The following is a 25500-nucleotide window of genomic DNA, read 5'->3' as shown; positions in this document are numbered from 1 at the left end:
TCACACAGGAAGCCTGTGGCAGCACAAAACAGAAGGAACCGGGATTTTCTGGAAGCAGATGCTCTAACCACAAACTCCCTCTTTCCCTCACTTCCCGCATATTTTTTGTTTAACAGCCAGTGTCGAACTGCTGCACGTTGAAAAAGGAAACGTCTCCCCTTACACCCACCCAGCAACAGAGGAGTTTTAGTAGGATGCTTCCCTAGTTTCCCCCGAGGAATGGAGAGGGCCAGGAGGAACAGCAGGTGACTTTGAGAGGAGCTGGGAGATGAGGATGCTTTGTGGCTGGAGGAGGAGCTGTGGGGATCGATCCTGCCTGTGCTGTGGGAGTGTGAGCTGGACAGGACATGGGATGCCCACACAGCACTCCATCTTCAGCTCCCTGACCAAACCAGCCACTCATCTTCCTTTCTTAACAATGAACAGCCCAGCCAAAGCCCGAAAGCACATTTTTGATCTAAGGCAGTGACAGATGAACGATTTGGGGGTTTGTTGCTGACAAATACCCGAGCAGTGTAACCGGAGCCAGTTATACTATTGTTATGATGACACTGATACACGTGTTGATGTTCTTATGGCTGCAGAGCTCGGGCTACATTATCTTTTTGCCTCTTTCGCCAGGTAACTTGAGGCCGCAGCACTATTGATTGGGGACCGCCGGGTGCTGCGGCGTCCGCTCCTGTAACCATAGCCCGGTGGGGCTTTGGGGCTATTGTGAGGGCTTTGTTCAGCTGCTGACAGCTCCGGGCAGGAGCATGCAAGAGTTGCAAACGTTCTTATTGTGCTTCTTTGCCTTGCAGACAATAGGAGTGGGCGGCAGTGAGGAGATAGTGGGCTGACTTCGGTGGAGGACAGAGCAGGAGGTGTTGTAGTACCCCACTTCTGAATGCTCCTGACAGCAGAAAAGGGGTTGCTCTCTCCTAGGAAGGCTGGAATGCCTTTATGCCAGGGCTTTCATTTTGGGCGCTCTTCTGGATGTGAATGCAGCCTGTTGATTATGTGGATGTGGAAAGCAGGCTAAGCGGATCCGATAACCTGACATCCAAGATGCATCCTTTCCCTTGCTCAGCCCTGCTCACCTGCTTCGGAAACACACACGAAAACACCCCTTTTGAGCAGCCCAACGCCAGCCCTGTGTCCATGGAGGAGGAGAAGACAGAGGCAGCCTCAACAGTGTGCCTGCAGCCATCCTCAACAGCGGCCAGCAGCATCAGGCACGGAGGAGAGAGGGACAGCGAGGAGATGTTCAAAGCCAGCAAATGCTCTGGAAAACACAGCCGTGCAAGCAGCAACTCCAGCAATCACACTGCTGCTCAGGCAGTGCCTGCTACCACTGAGTCATCCGTGTTTGCTGTGAGTGAGCTGAGCCAGGATGTTATTGCACTCTGTACTCACATCCCCAGGCCATCCATCATCCACGTGCCAAAGGTGAGTGCTCTAGAAGTCGCTATCCAACAAGGTAAGAGAATTGGCTCTCTTTAACGAAGTATGGAAAGGGAAGGAAAAAAAAAATCCATAGGAGCATTTATCTTGTATCGATTGGCATGCAGTCAGGAAGGGACTAATGGCTGTTCTTACTAGAATAATGCAATATGACAGCTATAGCTTTCCCACACTATTATCAGAAACCTTAGGGGATGTTTGTAAAATACCAGGCACTTTTACAATATATTTCGATCAGTTGTCTTCCTATATTTTGGTGATCCTCACTTGTTTTGGACCTGATCCAAAATCCCTTGAAAAGAACAGGCATCTTTTTTTCCCACTGACCTGAGTGAATGCTCCATTTTTGCCACCTCAACCAGGTGCCCCAAGGCTGTGGTACCAGTTACTGCACAACCCTTTTTCCATCTTATTTTTAGCTTGTGTGTGCTTGGAGGCAACAGTAAAGTTTTGAGTGGAGTTTTGAAGAACTCAATTTGTTCTTGCTTTAATAAGATCACAAAGTTGAGTATTTTACCATTGTTACTACTAAAATAATGAATAGTAATGGAGAAATAGTGTTCTCATTTTCTCTTGATTAGGTAACTGGAGATCACAGGCTTCTCCCCCCCCCGTCCAATAAACAGTGAAGAATAGAAGCCACATGTGTGACTCAACTTTTTTTATACCACAGCTTTTATTTAGTAGTCCATTCCTCTTCCAAATCACATATATTCTGAGTGTTGCTCTTGGCTTCCCCTTCGCAGTCAGGTAATACCACGCTTGGCAAAGATATCTGCCCTTCTTGTAGAACAAGTGCTAGAAAAAAGTTTAATACGAGATATATTTGCTGGAATTAAGAAGTTTATCAGAATCAGGGTTTCCAAGTGTGTTGTGCTGAGATTACCAGAGCTGGGGTCTCTTCAGACCTTCACAGTCCTGTTGCTATCAACCACAGCCCTCATGAGGAACATGTGGAAAAAATGGAGCTACCTAAGAGCAATATTTTGTTTAAGTGTAGAAAGGAGGTCTGGCTGTGGAGGTGCTGGGATCTCTTTCATGTGAGATTTTGAAGAAGAGCTAGCTGGCTGTTATCTGGAGATGAAGTAAGTATATTTACTCCCGCTGACATTCAAGGAGCCCAAGCAGATACTATCAAAAGTCTCCCACACCAGCACATTGCTTTGGTTTCACTTGCTTTTTTTTTTTTTTTTTGGCTTGGGAGGTTCAGGTTGGATGTTAGGAAAGGCCTTCTCACCTAGATGGTAGTACAGCATGGGAAGAGGTCACCCAGAAGTGATGGGAGTGCTGTGCTTGGAGGATTACAAGACTTGGCTGGACAAACCAGGGCTGAAATGATGTACCATAGGCAGCCAAACTGCTTTGAGAAATGTTAGACAAGAGACCTCAAGAGGCTCCTTGCAATCACAGTTTCTGTGGTTGTGTGATGTATGGATTTTGATGCATGTGTGCTGCTTATAAGCACAAGGAATCAGGGTCAGGCTGTGTCATTTCTTGGCTGTGCCTGAGACAACAACACAGCCAGTTGCGCTCTTGGCCTTACAATGATTTTGTGACAACTTCTCCCCTCTTTATTCTCCTGCCTGCTCCCTTCCAACCACTTCACCCTGCCTTTGCTCACCTGCTGCTCGTCTCTGTGCTGCCAATGCTTCTTTCATGCCATGATTGGCCACTGTAGCAGAAGAGGTTCCTTATGCTGGGCACAGTCACCTCGAACCTCCACAGGTCCGTGGTGTAGGAACAGGCAATGCTGTACTGGTCCAAAGGTGCTCCCACGCCTTTGCAGTGGTGGAGCAGGGATTCTGCTGACTCACCTGTGTCAGGGGTTTCTCTAGGAGTACACATGGCTCAATTTAGGAATGCAAATTTATAACCTGCAATCAGAGGAGAAATCAAGAATGGGCCCCAGCCCGCTGGACAGTCTGGGTGATTCAAATTCAATCACCCAAGTCAAATAGTCCATCACTGGGTTTAGGTATTTTTTTTAAGAACAAGCTACAAAAACATCTGCCAGCATGGTGTGTGGCCCTGTCCTGAAGTTCCTGCTGAACAACTTCTTATAAGTACCCTGGTGTTTTGCTGTCACTGGGGAGATCTATGAGGAAACTCTTTGTCAGAACAGGAATTGGGCTTTTTGCTGCCCCTCAGCTTTGAGACCTTCCTGTCAATGTTGGTGACACTCCAGGTCCCACACACAAGGACCACTTACTTCTCCATGGCATAAGATGTTGCATCTGATCAATCCCAGGGTGTCAGGGCATTCTGCTACCAATGGGATGAGGCAACTCTGGTGGCATGTCGGTACCAGAAGACCCACAGAGGCCTTGGTGTCTGACTATCCACAACCAACTTTTCTATGAGAGTCTGCACTTCAGAGACTTGCTTAAATGGCAGTTTTCGGTGCCTTAAAGCAAAGCAGTGTCTTCCCTCGGCTCTGCCCATCAGCACAACTAGTTTTAAAGTGTTAGTGGCCTCAGTGATTGCCTTCCCAGGTAAAAAGAAAATAAATAATTGAAGTGAAATGAGAAAATGGGGCTATTCATGCAGGTTCTGGTTGGAGGCAGGAGTGCAGCGGGTGGGAGAAGGCATGCAGGATGTGACTCTGATGGATTGAGGATGAAGGTGTGGCATGTGGAGATACTGGAGGGTTTAGACTTTGTGCCACTGTTGGGGAAGAAACATCTTAAATATGGAGAGGGATAAGAGGGTCCCAGCAAGGGGAGTGGGGAAGACAGAAGGAGGTTATGGTCATGGCATGTGGTGGGCTGGGGACCAGACACACAGCTCCTGGCATGAGAGGGAGGAAGAAGATGGAGAGAAAAGCTGGTGGGAGGCACACAGGACATCTGGTATACATCTAAGGGCAGGGACTGAGGGGAGATACGGGCCATGAGGAGAGAAAGAGGAGCACAGGGTCTCCGTGAGCATGGTGTGGGTGGCCTTGGTGGGAGGAGGGAGAGGAAAGAAGAGGAGAAAGCACAGAGCTGATGGAGAACAGGGACTGGAAGTATTTCAGTCCCCAAAGCAGAGCTCTCGCCTGTCCTAAAATAATAATAATATCCAGACATTACTAAGGGAGCCAGTGAGGCCCCATGGAGAAGACACAAGCTTCCATCTTCCTTGACATATTTGAATTTCCCTTTGTATCTCAGTTTCTCCAGCTACAAATCAGACAGAGTTTGTCATCTTTCCCATGCAATCATGGTGAAATCTATAAATTAAAATAATATATACCTGCTAAGTGGCAAAGGCAAATGTTCTGTGTCAACACACCAATCTCACAGACCTAACCTAGAGACCTTTAATTCATGTTCTTCCATCAAGTTCTTTGACAAAAGCTGAAGTGACGTCTGGAAAAAGTCTCATAGTATTTTGTCTCTTTCATTTTCAAAATTATATCATCAAGGGGGTAATGACAAATATTCCTGGAACTTTCAGCAGCAAGAGACCTGCTGTCTACCTGTCAGCAGAATCCTTTTCAAGCAGAGGATGAGTCCATTTTTCACTAATAACATACAATTCTAGTTTGAACACATAATATACTAATTAACAAGATCTTCCAGCTGACCCACCCCACTGGGACATGTAGTCACATATTTTGGATTACAGTGAAGCTGCATGCATGCAACCAAATCCAGAATTTGATCAATTATTCCTTTTATGAGAAGACTGCATCTGCTCCAGATGGAGCCAACCTTAAATCCGATATAAACATGATCCCAACAAAAATTAGATTTGAATGTAATTACCAAAGAGATTGAGTTAGACTTGTCTGGTCACAAATTACCATGACAGCAATATGCTTGTAAATAACCAACCATCACTTTAATATTTAGAGGTTGCCTCAGTAATAAAGCATGATTAAATGTCAATAAAGTTCTCGACATCTTGCATCTTTGTCCTGATTCTGATGTGTAAAGAATTAATTCTTTTGTATTTTGTGTGCTGCCTGGAGAGCCTTTATCAGTCTTTAGAAGGCCATAAATCAAAGCTGCCAGAACTAAACACGGAAACTTTGCTTGACTGGTCTTTCAACCTCAGCTACAACATGAAAAAATTTTCCCATCTTTTATTTCCAAGTCCAGTTTTAGCAACTGATAAACTCTGGGGTGGAAACTTAGAAGAAAGTCTTATTGTTCTGAACAAACAACTGTGCTATGACTCCAATAAATGTTTAATGTTGACAAAAGCACATCAGTGGCCCTTTCTGCTAGCAGTATCATTCACCTGACTTGAACTCTTCGACCTTCAGAGTTCAGATTGAGTTCTTTTCAAAAACAAATGAAACATAAACACTGTCTGATGCATCATGGAATTATTTCTTCCCTTTCAAGCTGTTTGACCCATCAGAAAATCAGGAGCTGAGACCTTAAATGGAGAGATCCTGGGAATGATATGTCTGATGAGGCTCCCCATGGCACCTGGGGAATTAGTCTCACCTGCAATTTTCTAGATAAAGTGTCGGTCAAACATTTAGAGTACATAGAACCCTTTAGAGGATCCCACAACTACTTTTAAAACTTGAATGTGCAGCTTTTTTCTCTTTTTCACCTGCACCTTTTTGCTGCCTAGTTTAGTTGCTTGGCTAGAAAAGCCAGATAGTGGATTTGATGCAGTGAAGCTCATTTTCAAGACTGTGGATGTCAACAGACAGGCTATTGGTACCACACTGACTTCCAGTGACTTTACCAGGCTTTGGCCCAGAACTAATCACATTGGGAAGATAATAGTGACAGATTCACAAGTTCAACCATGTCATTTCAATTTCCCAGTGCAATTTCTATTATCATCTTTATTTTGTTCTTTGGATCTTTCTCTGGCCACTGTGTAGGTTTATATCTAAGGGGTTCAAGTAATGCATTACATCAAGGACTTAGAATCATAGAATCACAGAATAATTAGGGTTGGAAATGACCTCTAAGGTCATTGAGTACAAATGTTAACTCAGCACGGCCTTGAGAACTGAATTCCTCCCTGCTTAACACTTTGCACAGTTGTTTATAGCAGTGCAGATCAGCTGTAAAACGGAACTGATCACAACATGTCACAGGTTTACAGGAGGGGAAAGTGCCCACTGAATGGAGATAACAGGGCAGCAAGAGATGAGCACAGCTGAGATGGAGAAAACATGCCAGCTGAAAGCCTACACTGAAGTTATACCCCGTAGGTATACTCCATAAATACATGGAATATATCAAAAGTTCCTTGAAAATAATGGGAATTCTCACAGTTAAACTCACATGTACTCATGGTTTTGTAGTACCAGCTCCTAGGGACACAATCCTTGGGAGGATTCCTGGCACTTCTTGCGCTCTCCTGGGAAAATAGCCAAGAGTGGTTGTGTTCAAACCATCTCCCAAGGTGCCGGATGACCCCATAGGCCTGAGTGTCCAAGTGTCGAAGGAAGCATTTCGAGTACACTTTGGGACTTGTGAAGTAATTTGATGAGTAGTTAGCAGCTGAAAACTAGCAGGAAATGAACATCATTACTTGGTGAACAGCAGCTGGTTGATGTTGAGCTGTTTCCTTTGCTTACCTTGGCAAAGGTTTCACTCCGCCCCCCCCAACAGAAGAGGTTTGCCATCATTTTATCAGTGGGATGGTAGGAATTGCATAGGGATAGTCTTTCCTCCAGTACAACAAGGAAAAGGTACATTTGTTTTTCCTGATCTTGCTCTGGTGCAAGTTTGCTTTAATTTAATCAAATTAAATCCAGAGGGTAAACCCTATCCCTTCAAAGTGCTCAAGCTGGGCGCTCAACCACCCCTGTGGTTGCCAGAGGAGTATTAACACCCTTGGCCCCTCCAGTATTTGCAGGAGCTTAGTACCTCTAATAAAACAGTGTCATTTATTGAAATTACATTTACATTTTAATGCTTTGGCAAATTCAGTTGGGAGATTATGGCCTTGGTGACTTGGCCAGAGCCTTCCAAGAGGCTTCAGAGAGTACTTGGACAGGATTCATTTTTTTAAAGACTCTGTTTCCTTGTTCTTTATGACCAAAATCTGCTACTGTAACATTCCCCTTCATCTCTGCCTCTTAATCTCGACTCTGTAGCTGGCAGCTGTCTGCAGGGAGTGTGTGTGGGCCGGCAGTTCTTGACTCTCAACATAAACAGCACCTAAGTGAAACCAGACTTTCTTATTACACTTTTTCTTTGCTCTCCACTCCCACACAAACACAGAGGTAAATGGCACTGCACAGAGCTTTTCATCCTGGCCAATGCACAACTCATTTTCTTCTGTGGCCTGCACATATGCAAAATAAAATCCATCCTAGTGGTGGAAGCAGCAGGCTCTGATCAAAGAGACCCCGTGTCCCGTCCCAGGCTGTGCACAGCAGTGCTGCTGGCATTAGGCTGGCAAGTCTCTGCACAGCCTGCCCCTCTCCTGCCTGCAGCACTCCCCATCCAGCAACCTTCCCTTTCATCTTTCACATGGCATTGCTTTAGCTGATAAACATCTGTTCTAGATGTGACCCCAACCAAAATGGTACAGTTTCCTCTATTTGACAAGAAATCCTTCTTTTTGTTTTGTTTTTGGTTTTGTTTTTGGGGTTTTTTTCTAAATCTACCTCCTACCTCTTCCTTCCTCAGCTTGCGTCAGCCTGATTATTGTTTGCAGAGGGGTCGTGCGGTTGCACTTCAGCTGCTGTTCTACAGCATCTCCTGCACAGCACAGTGATGAGGGACAGCCCAAGAGCTTCCTTCATGTCCTCTCTCACCCTGAAACCTATTCCAACAGCTCTTGGTAGTAATGAACCTCCTCTGTGCCAACAATAATAACAGAAATAGTGTAGCTTTCAGGGAGTTCTTGGAAGTCACAAGACCCTCTTTTAAAGGGGATTAAGGAGAATTTGTGAAGTTTCATGAAAGGTACTTCTGAAAACAAGATATTGTAACAGGAGCACTTTGAAACCTCCTCTAGGAAATTGGAGACCGCATGAAACTTGACAGGTTTTGGGTTTCATCACCAACACAGAACAGCCCAGGGTCACTGAAGAGTTCATACCCCTTGCACTCTTATGGTGAGCAGGATGGTGCTGGGATGCTGCTGTGTAAGTAAACACTGGTATCCCATTGGCATTCAGTTTTTGGCTTTGGCTGACTTTAGCACCTGCAGCACCAGTATTGTTCAGCCCCCATAGGTGTTCATGCCCTATTTGCGTGTTCTCCATAGTCCTGCTCTGACACAGTGTGAATCTTGTGGAAGTGTCCTCCTTTCAGTAAATTAAAGGGTGTTTGCAGCTCTCGAGGGGAGATAAGATGCAGTTTGAATCAATGGAGTAATTACAGAAGAATATGATACTAATGGAGCTGATTTGAATGGGTATCTAAGGATGAATGCTGTGGCTCCCTGCCCAGACAGTGCACACTTTCCTCATGATGAGTTATTTATGACTTGACACATTGTGGCTCTGCTGCTTTGTGGCTCAGCAGCGTTTATGTCATTGATAAAGCAAACTCTGTCAATATTGTGCGTTCTTACCAGTCCAGGGCTGGCTGCTGAGCAGTATTCCCATCTGGTACAGCCATGGCCACCCCCTTTCCAGTAGCAGAAGTGGAAGAGAAAGGTTGATACGACTTCACCAAGGGCAAATTGTGCCTGACTAAGTGGCCATGGAAGTGGCCTTCCTTGGTGGAGTGACTGCATCAGTGGACATGAGAAGAATTACTGGTATCATCTACCTGGACTTCTGGAAAGCCTTTGATTTGGTCCCTCACAGCATCCTGGATTTGGGGTTAGTTTTAGTAGCCTAAGGAGAATTCTGTACCTAAGGAGCCTGATCCAGCAGCACCAAACTGCTCATCAGCCCCCCAGGAAGTCACTTTTCAGCCTTAGACCTTAGGGACTCTGCCTGTGAATCAAGACCAAGCCTTACATGAACATGACCTTATGTTGGCCCAGAGACTTGGAGCTCAAGAAACCCCAAACCTTTTAAATCTTATTTTTATATATATAAATATGTATACATACTATGTGTATCATTATAGATATATAGCTATATTCAGATATAACAGATTGCAATACGGCTATTTCAGGACCTTCAGAGTTCATGCCCTCTGGCATGACATGCTTCTGACATGACAACATTTATCTTTGCTTCTATTTTTCTTATTTGTTCCATAGTCATTTGTCCCATTAGTTCCATAGCCATTTGCCTTGTTTGTTCCATGGGTTGAACACTATTATACTTAGAGGTATTGTAATACCTGATGCACTGGGACTGGGTGTTAACACAAAATATTGATCTTAAAGGTGATGGCTTGGCAGTTGTCCAGCTCTACAATGAGATGAGCACTCAGCCTCCTCCCAACCAGCACATCTAAATACTGACCTTCAAAAAAGTCTTATTTAAACCATAAGAAGAAAGGTCTTAACTGTTGATTATTTTTAATGGAAACATTTAGACCACGAATAGTATGCCAACAGTGACAAAAACCCCCAAATCGTCCGGGCCATTATTTCCCCTAATGAAACAATTGGGCACAGCCAGACCCAAGTGTTTGATGTGCTGGGCCCATCTCAAGGGAGATTGTCATTGATTTCAGAGCATCACATGCAAAATGCTGTTGTCTGAACTCTGCAGGCTTCAGGATATGCACATGGAGCTTTATGTTAGGTAAGGGCTCTGTCACTGCGAGAGGGTACGGAGAAACTACACGCAGACCAATATGATCAAGAGGCAGAATCCCGTTTATTATGCGTTACAGTTTCCATTATATACTTTTCTTACACATACATGTTCTTACACGATTGGTTGGAAATAGTTAAACACACTTTTCAGCACTTAGTACTTGCTATCCTGTGATTGGCTCATACGTAGTTGTCCAGGCACATCTTCTTGCCTTTTCTCCCTGCACTTTCTCTCTGCCCTTTTTCTCCGCCTGTTTCTCTTTGCTGCTATCTCACAGTTAGCATTCTTGCAGGCTGACATCAGTGCCAGTACTTTTCCTGAGGTAAAGTCCTTGGTTGATTCAGGCTTAAGGCCCACTAACAGCTTGTCCACAGCCTGCTCTTTAGACAGGTATCCCACAGGGCTCTACACAGAGGCTACACCCCCCTGAGAATAACGGCAGGTTGCTGTGATTTGGGACCAGCCATACACTTTGAATGCAGCCCTATTCTGTCACCCTCTTCTCCATACACCAGCAGTCACAGTTCTCCAGCTGCTCTGTTTAAATGAGTGCTCTTTTGTAACTTTTTAATTAGGCAGGACAATGCCACAGCACTAGCAGAAGGGGCCCTTAGCTTTCCTGCCCTGGCACAGAGCAGACAGATGCTGTGGCTAGAAGACCATGCCTTCTCTGGGGACAGGACAGTCCTCTCACCTACACACACACAAAGCTGCCTCCAGCCCTGCTGTTGTCCTGGCTCCAAGAAGAGGAGCTAAGCACAGGCATATAAACAGAGCTAACAAATCATTCAGTGGGTAGAAGTTGTTGAATGATATTTAGACTTGCGTCCATAAACCACATGTCCTTTGCTCTGCCACTTCAGATCTTAATAGTGGGGATTCGTAAAAAGATCCGTCTGACCTGTTTGCTAACAGAATGTGGGCCTGTCCTTTGGCTTATTATGAAAAAACAGTGGCTGGATGCCAAAAGATTGAATTAATTGTTAGATACCTAACATGAAATTTGGACAGATGTTTCTTGCTGCTGAGGAACGTGAGCTCTTCACTTGGCATCTATAGGAAGCAACCCCAGCTAACCAAAATTGGGCAGTGAAAAGTTGTAGTAGGGGAGGACCTTGTTTCAGTGGTAGACCTAAATCTTCCATAGCCCAGCTGTGTGATCTAGAACCTTTCAGACAAAAAAAGAAAAAGTATTTAAATGCACTGTGACTTTGATGTCCAGGTTTCAGCTCAGTGAGATTTCAGATAACTGGTACAATTTCTTGAGGACTGACTGGTCTCTTCACTAGGGAGAGTGCTCAAGTGATCCAGAAAAGCATCGATACCTGCATGGGATGAGGCCCATCTCCCACCAAGTAGGGCATTTTTCAGACTTAAATTTTTTTTTCGTGAGCAAAAATCTGCCTTCTTGGTACCAGCTGTCTCCCTGCTGAGAAGGTATGAGGCCTTCTAGATGTTTGTAGCAAATATGTTTTATGCAAAAACCAGTTTCAGTTCTCCTTCCTTCTACTCAGCCTCAAAACCTGAGTGAGCTTCAGTCCCTTCTGTTATGTTTTTCTACACTCCCTGGAGGACATACCTAGAAATTTTTCTTCCCATTTCTCAGCTATTATTCAATCAGATATGATCCTTTGACAGAAGCATCTAATATTCATTATGCTGGTGCCATAAAATTCCCATTATACACAACCTTCACTCTTAGCAGCTTTCAAAAATTATGACATTTGTAAATGAATAATTAAAAAACCCCCAGAAAGATAGATTTTTCGTATTTCAGCTGAATGCAATCATATAAATCATTTCAAGTGTTGCAAACAACCTCATAATTTCAAGACAACTTTGTCTTCATTGCACAACAATTCGGCAATACGTGATCTGGTATTATAACTTTGTTTAACAGAAAAGTGTGTGAAATCAAGACCCAGATTTTAAGATCCTCTGGTCTGAAATCATGCACAATTCCTGAAAGGGAAGAGTGACAGAACCATCTCTCAGGAAACACAAACAATAAACTGAAGCAGTAAATGAAAATTATTAGCTCTGAGTCACCATCCGTTGGCAGAAGAATCTCGCTAGTAGGAGGGAGTCTGCTCACGTGCAGCTCAGAGTGGTGAAAAATAAAAGTATTTAGGGTCCAAAACTGGCCATGAGATGATAGATACAGGTGGATGTATAGGTGAGGTAGGAGATCAGGAGAAGAGAGTTTTTGTGGCAACAAGATTCTCTCTGAAAGCCACAGTAATTGCCCATGGGCACCTGATGCTTCTGCCCCAGCTCCACAGAGACTGGATCCAGTTATTTGGGCTCTGGCCTGAGGCAACTGCTTGCCCTTATTTTTCTGGCTATGAGTTTTTCAGGAATTCTCCAGTTTTCAGAGGGATTTGTCTTTCCTGCAGGAGGATTTTCCCAGTGGGCTTTGCTCATACATGTACGGAAGAGGGCAGACACAAGCAGATTTTAATTAAACCATTCTTTCAGCTCCCTCGGGCTTGTGCAATTCAACTTCTTCTCAGAGATAGTATTAACACTTACGTAATTTTTCAGCATTGTTAGTTTTGCTTGTGGAATTGCATTGGCAAGAAACCCCCTGGAAGCAAATGCTCATTGAATCCTATTGTTTCCATTCCCTTCAGCCATCATTTCTCAGCCGAAGAACAAATGTTACCAGCAATAAGAAGGAGCTTGATTTTCCAACAAAATCAGCAGAATTGCACATGCAGACAACAGGCATAATATCTCACTTAGATCTGCCTGGTTAGAGGCGTCATTTGTCAATAAAATTTACAAAAATAACAAGCAACTGGTACTGTCTGTAGGGCTCTGAGATGGGAGACTTGTAAATCAGAGGCATCGCAGCAGCAGAGGTCTGGAGGAAGGGGGAGCAGGGATGTGGGGAGGTAGAGGGGGTGTTTCCCTGCCCCGCAGTCAGCAGCTCTCCCTCTCTCCTCACCCACGCGTTGGTTCATTAGCAGCTGTGATTGCCATCTAAAGTAATAAAATAAACACCACCCCGAGTGGAATATCCTGGGATTAGCTGCTCAGGCCTGGCAGGGTGTGAGGTCAGGCTTTGCTCAGCTCTGAAGAACAGGCAGATAAATAAGAAAGTATGGATTGAGTGAGCTGGTTATTATATTGCCCTCCAATGGGCAAATGCTGAGCTATTTCCCATCAGAGGCTCACCATTTGCTGCGAGGACAGAGAGAAGAGGCAGCTCTGCTGAAGCTGATTGCAAAGCTTAGCTAGATTTAAAGCCCAAGAGGGAGGAATGCAAACGTTCAGGTATAAAGAAGCATCTGGTACCCAGCTCACTTTGGGTGCTAGACAGAGCTACAGTCATGTTAGTTGACACTGACATAGCAAGGTGGAGTCTCACTCAGCCCCTATGGGCACATAGCCAGAGATGTGCTGCCACTCCTCCCTTTTACGGGGTGAAATGCTGGGGGACTTCTGATGGGCTCGTGCTTATCTCCCTGTCCTGGAGGAGCAAGAGTGGCCACCGGCTCCACCTGCCCTTGGGGCATGAGCACCCAAGCTCCAGCACAGGAGGGGGAGTATTTGAGCCCAGAGGGAGTTTTTGTGTATCCTGGACACTCTCCCCAACCTGCAGGACCATGTAAAACATGTAGGTTATTTAAAGAAACCATGCTGCTCTCCAAGATGCACCAATGTGTTGGAGGAAAGAATCGAATCTAATCTGACGAGCTTTTCATGAAGGGCTTCTTTTCCAAAATACGGTGTCTCTGTGATTTCCCCCTTTGCTCTGATAGCTGTCACAGCTATGTGGGTCTGGCATCTCCACTCTTTTCCACACTCCTTCCCTTCCTTTCCTCTAAGCCTAACTTTCATCTATTATTTCTTTATGTTTCTCCCTCAAGTGCATTTGCTGTTGTAAAACTTAACCTGGCCTTTGAAACGCCTCAGCAAAACTGTGTAATGTATAACAAGAAATGCTAGATAGGGGATCTGGAGGACACTGCTGCCCTGCTTCCTTCCCAGTCCCTCCAAAACAAACAAATAATGCAGATTTTTGGACTGGTGAGCTTTGTGAGCTCTTTTTGCCGATGGCTTTAGACCCAATGCAGGTTCATTCAAGTTCAGCTGCAGGGGCGGTGGACTCCTGGGAGGGCTGAGAGTTAAATGCAGAGGGATGTGCCTCCCCAACCCAGCCTATCACCCAAGAAATCACAGCACGAGAGCATGGGCAGCAGGAAGGCAGAGTTGGGAGGGAAATAGAAACTCTGCTAATGCTGAAAAGCTGGAAGTGAGGCAAGTTTTGGGAGGTGACAGAAACCAGTCCTATCCTGCTTCCTCTCCTGTTCCTCCCAAAGTCAGTGTGGTTTGAACAAGAGCAGCACATAGACCTGAATATGTGTTTTGCAACTTCAGTCTTTTATTCATTATCTCAAAGCCCAAGCATCCATTCTGCCTGAAATTATTTCTGTTTCTGCTTAAGGAATTTTTATTGTTGTTGTTTGGCAAACAAAACAAAGCAAAAAGCCAAGATGGAAAACTTGGATCAGCTCTAATAAGTTTATTAATATTCATCATGACTGTATGTCAGAAAGCTCTAGTTTCATAATACGGCTTAATAAAGTATTGATGTTCGATACCAGGGCAGGCATTTAGGCTCTGCTCTTCTGATTTTCCTGGCTGTATCACAAAATGCATCAGAAGTGTGACACCTGCCAACCTCTGGAAATACCCAACTACAACAAAGCTGATGATTTTCTGTAAATGATCGGTTCAAAGGCTTTTAGTGCATTTTGGACCTCAGTCATTATGGACTTCTGGTGATGGTAAAGGCTAATAAGATAATGGGTATGTATCTTCCAGCGCTGTGCTTCACTCCTCCTGCCAGCCCTCTCAGTGCAGGGGGAGCTGGGGGTAAAGAACCCAAACCAGTTACATGAAAGATTGGGTCTGTAAGTGAAATAATAAGGAGCAGCTTAGCAGAATTACTGAACTGAGGCAGGAATTTGGCATCCCATCATCTTTCTTCTTACCCAGGGGGAGTGTGGTGAACATATGCAATTAATGTTCTGGGTCTTTCAGGGCACATGGGCAATTCTAACGTGGCAAGGCAACTTTTTTCCAGCAGTAAATTAGAAGTAAGATACTCCACTTTAATTTTCAACCTCTTTTTTATCCTTGCCCTTTGACTGGCTTGAAAACAAGGGCGAGGATGTTTGGAAAGGAGTCTCCCAGGTAACTTGGATGCAGGGATCTGATGCAGAGCTTTCCTTACTGTGAATTATGTCATATCCTATCTATTATTATCAGGAGATTTGTGCAGCTGATACATTGCCAGGGTCAGATTAGGAGCTCTGGAAGTTTAGCTTTGATTTCAAAGGGAGATATTCAGCTAATAGTCCTTTGCAGGTCTGCACAGGAATGCAGAGGGGAGGCATCTCTCTGCTGAGGGACTGACAGATTTATTACCCTGCTATCTGCTGTGAGCATGGGCTGGGAAAGGGCAGTGGTGGAGGGGTGTTTCCTTGTCTGCAGAAGACATTAAGCCCTGCCTTGCTGAGAGAAGCAAATAATGGTGGCTTCCCCCTCTCAATAACTCGTTTCCCTTTCCCTTTCTACTGTCTTGTCCCCCTTCCCACCATATCGAGGCACGTTACAGTGGTTCTGACAGCTGCACCCCCAAATTGCTACAGCTCTGCCAGTGATTTCTCTTCAGCTCCTTCTGCTCTCTAAGCAAAAACCATGTAGTACAGAGCATGGTGGTTTGTTTTCAGCTTGTGGACTGCCTCCTAAGGAATCCTGTGGACTCTCCTTCTCCCTACTTCAGGGAGACTCTCACAAATAAAATCTCCTGCCCTCTGTTTGCAAAAACTTCTTCTACAGAGAAAAGTCTGCAGTATCAGTACCCCAGGCCTGCCAGGTACATGCTGAAGATGAGGGTGACCATTCCTTCTGGATATCACATCTGGATTGCATGTGTATTACAAAGAGAGACTTTCTTCCAGTTTTGGACCATCATCTCCTTTTTCAACCCAGATTTCACAGAACAGCACATGCAAACAGCACATGGTTCAGATTTGTGTAGCAGCTGCTCACCTGTCTTCCCCCCACAGCAGAGTCCTCCTCCCCTCCAGAGCCCTTTGCTGCAGGGGTAGGACCCCTCTCACAGCTTTGGCCTGTAGGCTGGCACGTTGATCAACCTCACCCTTACCTGCACTCTGCCCTCTCTATTTGTTTTTTCTGCTCCTTGTATCCCCAGCTGGGGATGAGGAGATTTGGAGCAGGTTTTGGCGGGGCACGGAGGAGTCTCACTTCAGTAACCCCACAGACAGGGCAGGTGTTGCAATAGGGCTCTGCTCTGCCCTGTGCAAACATGGGGGTTCACTGTGGTCAGCAGTAGCTGGTGAGATGCAGGCTCTCTGCTCCACTGAGCTCCCGGCTCTCTAACCTTTTCTGTCCTAACCTAATGATAAGAAGCTGTCCTAAAAAGGTTGGGGTGAATGGCTTCCCCACAGAGCAACATTGCATATGGACAAATCCCACCCAGATGGGAGGATTGCTCCATCCTTTTATTTCCACCTTCCTGCCTTAATCCAGGATATGCCCTGGCAGGCAGTCTGCAGGCTCAGATGACCTGTTGGCCTCAATCCACTGCTTGTATAAATTCTGCAAGGAAGTCTGTCAAAACTAAAATGCCGAAGAAATGAATTTGTATCAAATTCCTCTGATCTTTCATGAGATATTTGAAATCAGACCCTAGCTGGCTGTTAAAGGTTTGACCACTTCACATTCCTGGGAAACCAAGTGCTTTCCTTTCCATCTTGCATATTGTGAGCCTCTCGCTTATGGTACTCCCACATCCCTGCAGGATAAAATTGCTCATTTCTGCTGATATGGTCATGCAAAGCACTCCAGAGAATTAGAAAACACTGCCCATCTTCAGAATGTTGATGTAATAAAAAGAAAGCACTCTGAAAGAAATCCATATGATAAAATTAATAGCCTGAAAAGGCAGAAGGAATCTTTATGCACATCTAATCTAACCTCCCAAAGAGCACAGCCATTGACTATTATATAGTAAAACCTCCACAAAGACCAACAAGAAAATTCAGCAGCTTTACAGCTTGTCTTTGAAAGAGATGTCCGTTTTACTCCATCAGTTTTGAAAGGGGAATTGCTTAGAGCTAAGGAGTCTGTGGGTTTTTATTCAACTTCTGCAAAAAAAAAAAAAAAGAAAAGGAGACGCAGCCCTCATCTCACTGCTGATGGCTGAATTTACTGCTTTCTCTAAATTCTGCCAGTGTGAGCCTACTGTAGGCATTTTTGCTTGGTTAACTTCTAGGAATTGTTCCTCAGTAATGAAAGATTCCTTGTTAGCAGCATCCTAACCACCACATTCCTGATGGGCCTTTGAACTCATGCGAAGGCAACACCTTCCCTTTCTGGAAAACAATTCTCTCGAATGGCATGGAGTTGAAGGCTATTTGTGCTTGGAAAGCAGAATACATTTGATAGGAATGCAACTGCTTGTTCCCAGCCAAAAATCACACCTGCAAGCCTTTGATTCAGGGAATCCTATTGTGATGAAAAAGGCTTTGTAAAATAGCAGTGCAGCCTCCCCCTGCGAAATAGAAGATTAAATCGTGATCACCCTGCTGTTGACTCAACTGTTAGCAGCTGAAATATTATTTGCTCAACACACTTAACTCAGTTATGATCTGCAGAAAGATGCTGTGGTTAGACTGACTCCAAAACACAATGGAGCCGCACAACTTCCCCATTAAAACAGAATTATTCGTATTTACCAAAGGGAAAATTAAAAGCAGGTTTTCATAAGAAGTTCAAGCCAATCCAGCTCTGCCTGGCTGCCAAAAGAGACAGTCCTGCTTCGCTGTCCCATCCCACCCAACTCCATTCCTGGCTGTGCATTCCTGACACTGCCACTGTGCCAGGCTAGCAGCTGTGGAACCAAACAGTGAGGCAGGTCATCCTGCTAACCTGGATGAAAAATGACCCACCAAACCGATCCAACTTGCTGGTAGCTCTACCACAAGTTGTGCTGACACAAGGGAGCAAGCAGAAACACGCAACCAGGGCAGGGAGTAGGCAGGACCACATCTTGGGGTGACAGTGTGGTCTTAGATTGGCATAAACAAATTGTGAACCGTGGGCGTAGGGACGGAAGGGTCACAACAGTGTTGGTCCTGGTCCAGGGCAGTGAGGTCCTGCTTCCCTCAGAGGGTTTTATAAGCAGGGACCAAGGCTGGTGTTGATTGCAACCAGAGCATGGAGAGTGTGGGCTGAGTGTGATGGGACCCAAGCCCAGCAGCCTGGCCAGTGCCCACATGTGGGAGCACATCACCAGTTCTGCCCTGCCAAGGCTTGTTGTGGTCAGGAGCTGGTTTATGAAATCCCAACCCTTTGCACTCCTGCTGCTATGAAGTTTCAAATGCCCATGTGAGAAGTGGTGGTGGTGTCTCCCTTGGACAGACAGTGATGTATTTGCAGGAAGGGACACAGGGAGTCCCTAAACATTTTCTTCTCCTGAACTCCCTGCTCATGGGTGAAAAGACGAGTTTCCTGGGGCCATAAAGGAGGGAGTAACCCTCTCCACATTGCTACTACCCAGTGTAACATGCATTTAATGAGTCGTGCAATATTAACAACTCTGTTCCCACTGCAGCTGTGTCCTCCCCCAGGACTCACATTACGTGGGCTGTTCCTGGCTCCCGCATTTTAACACACCCTCAGTGTGGGGATGTCTTTCTCCAGATATCGTTCCTGTGGTCTGCATTTTTTGCGTGCTTCCTGCTGTGCTGCATGTTGCACTCAGCCTCCTGCTCTGGGGCTGATGCACAGCTCAGCCCCTCCACATGCCACCTGCACAGAGGGAGGCTGGACTAGAGCTGGGGATAAATCACTGAGGAGGAACGTGCCCATTAAGGGGGGACGTGACAAACCCCTGTGCTGAGGCGCCGCAGGGCTGTGCATGTTGTCTGCATCTTGTGAAAGCAGAACATTTTTAGACTGTATTTCTACCAACACTGGTGATGTTTAGATGAAAGGGTTTTTCAAGGCTCTTGGTTTCATTTTCCTGTCTAATGCCAGCAGAGAAGGGCAGGTCCTCTGATCTGGGTGCTGGTGTCCAGGGAGTCCAAGCCATCACTGCTGCAGCTGCTCATTGTCCTTGCACTGTACTTCCCAAACCACAATGAGGAGTTTTCCTTTTGGAAAACCCCAGCTGAAAATATGGGAGACCTAATCCTGAGCCAGCCACAGATGCAGGGAAAGGGCTACAACAAGGCAAGGGAACGGACAGAATGATTGAGGCAGAGAAGCCTTCCTTGAATACTCCCACAGAATAAATTCAAGATGAAATTTATTGTTACAGACCAGCTAAAAAGGGCAGTCCACCCTCTCCCCCTGCCATCCCCTCATTGCTGTCCTTTTGTTGGTATGAAAACTGGTGCTTTACAGGGTGACTGGGGATGGGGAACTGTTAGAGGGTCACAGTGCTGACACTGGCTGAGCAAACACCTTCACTCCAACTCAGTTTGCTCCCCTGAAGTTCCCTCATGGTTTTCAGTGCTGTTGCTGACCTAGGGAGAGAAATAGCATCCAGCTGTCCCTCCCTGGAGCTCTCGCTCTTCTCCCAGACTGAGAGGATTGCAGGCTCGTGGCTGCCCACAGCTCCCTGCTGAGCACCCTGACCACACTTGCTGTGAAGCTCTGGTTGCCTGTGGGGAGAAAAAGAGCAATAGTTTGAACAGCCAGACACACCACAGCAGCTGATTTCAATGTTTTTATGCTGAACACTGCTTAGAAACCTCCACTTTTCCAAGGCAAAATTATGGCAGTCCAAGTTCCCATCAAGTGGGTTCAGGCCCCTCCTTTGCACTTTCTGTTATTTTTCTGAATCCAACCCAAACCTCTTTCAGATTGGACTCCCCATTACTTTACCCTTACCCTGTTCAAAAGGCTCTACTGCTCATGCCCCATAGGACTGTTCTGCTAGACAAAACATTCAATGTTAGAATTATTAAAGCTACGTTGCTGATAAAGATCTAAACCCTCCCTCCCCCAAAAGCTCTACTAAGCATCATCAGAAATAAGAGCATAGGGGCTGCTGCTGTTTTTCTGATGGCTGGCCCATCCCCTGCTGTAGGGTTGCAGAGGAGTTTGGGGGTGATCACTTCATGACTCAGGAGGGTCTTTCCAGCCTGACATAGTCACGTGCCCCTGCTGCATAACCAAGTACCAATCATGGAAGAAAGACACTTGCCTTTCTGAGAAGTTTATCTCAATGTTTTATTGTGTGACTAATTTGTGCTTTTGAGCAGACCAAGTTGTACATTAATCTAGGTCTAGTTTTTCCAAAGGGCAGTTCAATTCCAGGCTTTCAGCACTAATAGACACTTATGATTGCAGAAGTGAAGCTGAAAATAAACCAGAGACTGCAGAACGCTCTTTACCCTGAAAGTTTGGTGACTTGTGAAGGCCAAGCAGATTTATGTATTTCTCCTTGTAGAGGTCACATATTTTTAGCTCCCAGAGAGTTTTGCAAGGTACAGAACAATCTGAATCACCGGGCTCTGAGACAAGACTAACCAGAGACATTTTAAGGTTGATTCTAGTGGCTGTGTCTCTTGCTCTGGGTTTTGGGGATTTTTTTTTTGTTTTTAACTATTCTGAGAACAGGTAATGGAGAACACATATCTGAACAGAAAGGTCTGCTTGGTGAATTCTAGTGGTATCTACACACAAGTAGTGCAAAGCCAGGGATCTGAAGAAGTTACGTCCTGTGATGTGCTGTCCATAGAGGACACCCTTGGATGTTTGACCCAAGTGACATCTGGATTGCTGTGTCACTTGAGGCCTCTACTGTGCCACCTGTCTTGGAGAAAAGGCCTGAAAATACTGAAGATTCATGCTGGAAACATTCTTCAGGTTTTCTCTGGCATCTACTTTTGCCCTTATGCAGCCCTGCAGTGCTCATTTATTCACAGGACAGGTTTCTGCCTCTGTTCACAGCCTGGCAGGTGATGTGCACCCACATTCACATCCAAGTGTGGGATTAAGGGCATGTAACATCCTCTGCCATCCCAGAGCAGTATTGTTTCCTTCCACTGCTGTAGCCTGAAGGAGATCAGCTGAGTGTTACAAAGGGAAGAATTAGAAGGAAAAATCTCTCAGCTGTTCCCCTGTTGCGTGGGAGCACAGGAACAGCTGCAAGGGGGTTTTGCTCCTACCTTCTGGAAGAAGACTTACTGGGAAATGATGAACATTCACCAGCACTTTAAAAGCTATCCTGAGGCAGTTAGGGTGAAGGACAGTGCTGATGGCTTCAATCTTTGCTTTTATAATCTGATTATCTCCAGTATTTCTCTAGCAAAGGCAATACAACACAGTACCTGTGTTGTGTCTGCCATACCTGGCCTTGGGATAGACACTTGTCTAGGGGTGACCTGCAGGTCAGGGGATCCTCTAAGATCCTAATTTCTGACAATGAGAAAATGACTAGTTTCACTTTTCTAACAAAGTCTCATGTTTTTGGAAAATGTTTTCCCCACAGTCACCTGTAATTCTCCGAAGCCTCCAAGTTCTCCACCAAACTGAGAAGTGAAACATTGTTCTCTCCCCATTTCCTCCCTTTTAACAGTAGCATGAAAAGGTGGACAGAGAAGGGAAAATGCATGAGTAAATTTTTGTTTTCTTCTTAAATAAATTTCAATTAAAAATCAAGAGAGAGGACTGCAACTTTTCCACCTGTCCCTTCCCCTGCCTCACCAGCTCTGCTGGAAAGGACCCCTCTTACCCAAATACCCAAGCCCTGCTAATCCAGTAAATCCCCTTGCAGAGCTGGTGTGAAGGCAGTTTGCTGCCTGTTTGTGGTTTGCTAGTGGATTGTGGTGGTGTTCCTGCTTGGAAGCTGTGCTGTGCATCCCCAGTGCTTCCTGCATCAAGCACGGGAGCACTGCGGTGGGACACAGAGCCTGTATCCCTCTGTTTCCCATCTTCCATGTTCCTCTGCTTCTGTGGTGCAGTTCATGTGCTGGTATCTCTGGTTTGCATCTCTGATCCCTGCAAAAGCCCAGGGGCAACAGCGTGGGCTAAGGAGCTCTGAGAGAAGGGAGAGGAGTGAGAGATGTGAGTTGGTCTGGGGGTATCTCAGAGAACAACCCACTCCCAGGGAAGAGGGAGGCTCCATGAAGACTCCTCGCTGTAGTTGTCTCCTGGGAGTTGGGAGAAATCACCTGCAGTATGTGCTAGGGTGTCAGTGGTGTGAGAGTAGGCAGGTACTGCCCCGAAGTGGGACATTTTCCAGTTCTGGGTGTTTGGCAGCCGGTTTTAACCAGAAACCAGCAGCTTCTGCTTCCTCAATTCTTATTGCAAAGCCTTTGCAGCATTGCACAACTTGGCCTCGTGTCTCAGCCATCTGGCAGTATTGCTGCTTCAAGGGCAAATACATAAATGAGGATTTGACGAGGATTTCCTTTCTTTTTGTCTTTCTCTTACCCCTTTGCTTTCAACTTTGCTTTCTTGCTTTGGGTAAACTTGCCCGCCTGTCTTTTCTAGCTATGGGGCATGATGGTATGGAATGATGGAATCATTATGTTTGGAAAAGACCTGCAGGATCATCAAGTCCAACCTTTGACCCAGGACAATCCTGCCCACTAAACCATATCATGAAGTGCCACGTCTACTCCTTTTCTGAACACTTCCAGTGTTGTTGACTCCTCCACTTCCCTGGGCAGCCTGTTCCACTGCTTAACCACTCTGTCAGTGAAGAAATTTTTCCTAATCTCCAATCTAAATGTTCCCCAGTGCAGCTTGAGGTTGTTTCCCCTTGTCCTATCACTGTTTGCCTGGGAGAAGAGACTGATCCCTACCTGGCTACGAACTCCTTTCAGGGATTTGTAGAAAATTATAAAGTCCCCCCTGAGCCTCCTTTTCTCCAGATCCCTCAGCTGCTCTGCATCCTTCAACTGCAACAGCATTTTCCCTCAGCACCAAAACTGAGGCCACTAGCACAGAGCAAGGGTGAGGAGGTGGAAAAATATTTTTGTTCAAGAGAATTATCTTCTAGATTGTATTCTTTAAATATCCAGTCTCTCAAACACAGCCACACCCTGGCAGGATCACCAGAAGTAGTGTGGGATGTGATGGAAGCAGAAGGAAACTGTTACCAAAAAATTAAACGTCTCAATGACAAGACTTAAGGCAAATGTCAATGAAAGTAAAGAAAGAAGTAAGGAAGCCTCCATGACTTGTTCTTTGGGAAAAAAAACGTGCAAATACTGTTACTGTGATAAACATGATTTGTGTTTGTGCCCTCTGTATAGGAAAGTATCCATGTGTCTGCTGTGCACAGGTAGGGAGACCTGGCTCATCCTCTGCCTGTGTTCAGCTTCTCTTCCCACTGCCCAGAAATTCCTGTGTAACTGCTGCATTGACATTTTGCTGCCAGTTTTTGGATGGATCTCCTCTTCTCTGCCTCTGACCTGCTCCTTTATGCAGAGAAAGCTCTGACCAGATTCTTCAGTGACAAACTTGGGACCATAACTCATGGCCCCATTTTGCTTAAGCTGTTTGCTGTGTGTGGGTTTCCATCTCCTCTTTGGCACTGGACACTCACAATCGATTTCTGTGAGCTTCATCCTCCCTTTCTGGTTTGGGGAAAATTCATCACAGTGTTGCAAAGGTCTTAGAAAAGGGATATAAAGAGATTTCTCTTTTCCTCAAATATTGAGCAATCCTTTCTGTTGTAGCCTCCTGTGTCCTCAGCTTTCCAGAGTAATGACAAGTAGCTTTAATCTAACTCCCACTCTCCTCAATGCTTTAGACACTCTATCATTATTAAAAATGAGGCTATTTCAGGTGATTGCCAGTAAATTCTCTTTTGGGAGAGCGGGATCAGCCTGTACTCTAGAACCTGTGTGTGTCTTTTCACAAGTGCAGAGCAAATATTGCAGGAAAGGCAGAAAACAGGAGAGTAAAAAACATGGAAATCAACAAGTTGAGCTAGGGAATGTGCTGTGTCATAGCAGTGAGTTGGTTGTAAATAAGTCTCTGAAAATCACAGTCTCTTTCTGGTGAGTATATTATTCCTGGGAAAACAAAAACAAGCAAAATTTGATTTTTCTTCAAAGCAGTCCGAAAGCAAGAGCTTTCAAAGTTTTCCATAAACATCCTGCATTCTGCAAGAAATCTATAAAATGCCAGCAAGGTTTTGCTTTTTTTACCCTGTATTTGTTATAAGACCGGGGATCATCCTTCATTCAGTTTATTTCTGCAAACCTTTTCTCAGTTTAGAAACACACAAATATTGCAGGCCCAGCCTACTCTCAAGGCCACCTTTGAGACCCAGAGGGTGGAAAAACAAGATTGACCTTCTATTTTTGACAAACAGGATGGAGACTGGAATATGATCCCAAGCTGAGACATTAGAGTTAAGTGTTCGAGAGCCTTTTTTTATCTCGAGGTGGAATTAAAATTTGTTGATGCATCCAGTGCATTTTAATAAAATCAAGAGGCTTAGAGGCAGCCAAAGTGAGGCTTTTATTTCAACTGGAAAGTGATTTCTGCCCAAAGAAATGGTGAGAAAATGTTTCTGTAAGGAGACAAAGAGGTTTTCCAGGCAGAAAGTACAAAGGCTGTTTATACGGGCTTCAGCATTTGATCACAAAGCCCAGGGCAAGGCTGGAGAGAGCTTGTGACAAAGCATTCTTGCTTGAGGAAAACCAGCAAGAGGGAGTGAACTGCAGGAAGAGATCAGACAAGACCGGTTTAACTGGCTTTAAACCCCTCCAAAATGTCACCTCTCTTTGTAAAAAGCCTTTCTACCATGAAAAGGACACTTCACAATGCCACTTTGCAATGCTGGCTTTGCCACTAACCTCGTGACTCTAACAGCCATGAGGTGAGGAGTGAATCCTCTCAAAATCAAAAAATTCCATCAAATATAATTTTGAGAAATAGTATTTATTTCTATACATCGATTTGTACATTTAAAAGAAAAAAAAAAAGAAAAAGAGAGAAAGCAAACAAGAGTCTGGAGATTTGCTATTGATTTTTTGCAGAAAGAGCTCAGATCCCACAGCAATGGGCAGTGCACACCAACCCATAACACATCTGGATGCTTCTTCTAGAGCTGAAAACCCTGAGCCAAGAACAGCCTCTGGCTCCCACATGCTTTTGGGCTGTGTGACTTCACTGCTAAAGGGAAAATGTGCCTGCCTTAGACCCGCACCCTAAACTGAAGATGAGGGGAACCTTCTCAAGGACCTCTGACCTGGGGGAGGGATGGATGGCTGTGTGGCCCAGCAGCTTTTTTCTGACCTTGAGGTTAGTCTGGTGCCTTTGTTGAGGGAACAAGATGGGATTTTTTCTTTTAGTTTATATCCAATTTTATATGCCTAGAAATAAACATTTTTGGGATTCCCACTAGA

At 45.2% G+C, this 25500-nt stretch overlaps 1 protein-coding gene across 1 annotated transcript in view; it reads left to right on the top strand.

Moving 5' to 3' along the window:
* Nucleotides 1-981: 981 nt before the first annotated feature.
* Nucleotides 982-25500, top strand: part of LOC126644426 (uncharacterized) — a 64147-nt gene continuing 39628 nt past the window's right edge. The window contains exon 1 of the mRNA XM_050323772.1: nucleotides 982-1428. Coding sequence (XP_050179729.1) covers nucleotides 982-1428 — 447 coding nt within the window. The remainder of the gene's footprint in view (nucleotides 1429-25500) is intronic.

This window comes from Myiozetetes cayanensis, unplaced genomic scaffold (assembly GCF_022539395.1).
Source record: "Myiozetetes cayanensis isolate MyiCay16 unplaced genomic scaffold, myiCay2020 scf3, whole genome shotgun sequence".
Classification (NCBI taxonomy): Eukaryota; Metazoa; Chordata; class Aves; order Passeriformes; family Tyrannidae; genus Myiozetetes; species Myiozetetes cayanensis.
Note: the sequence above shows the minus strand (reverse complement) of the source record. Positions and strands in the feature narration are given on the sequence as shown.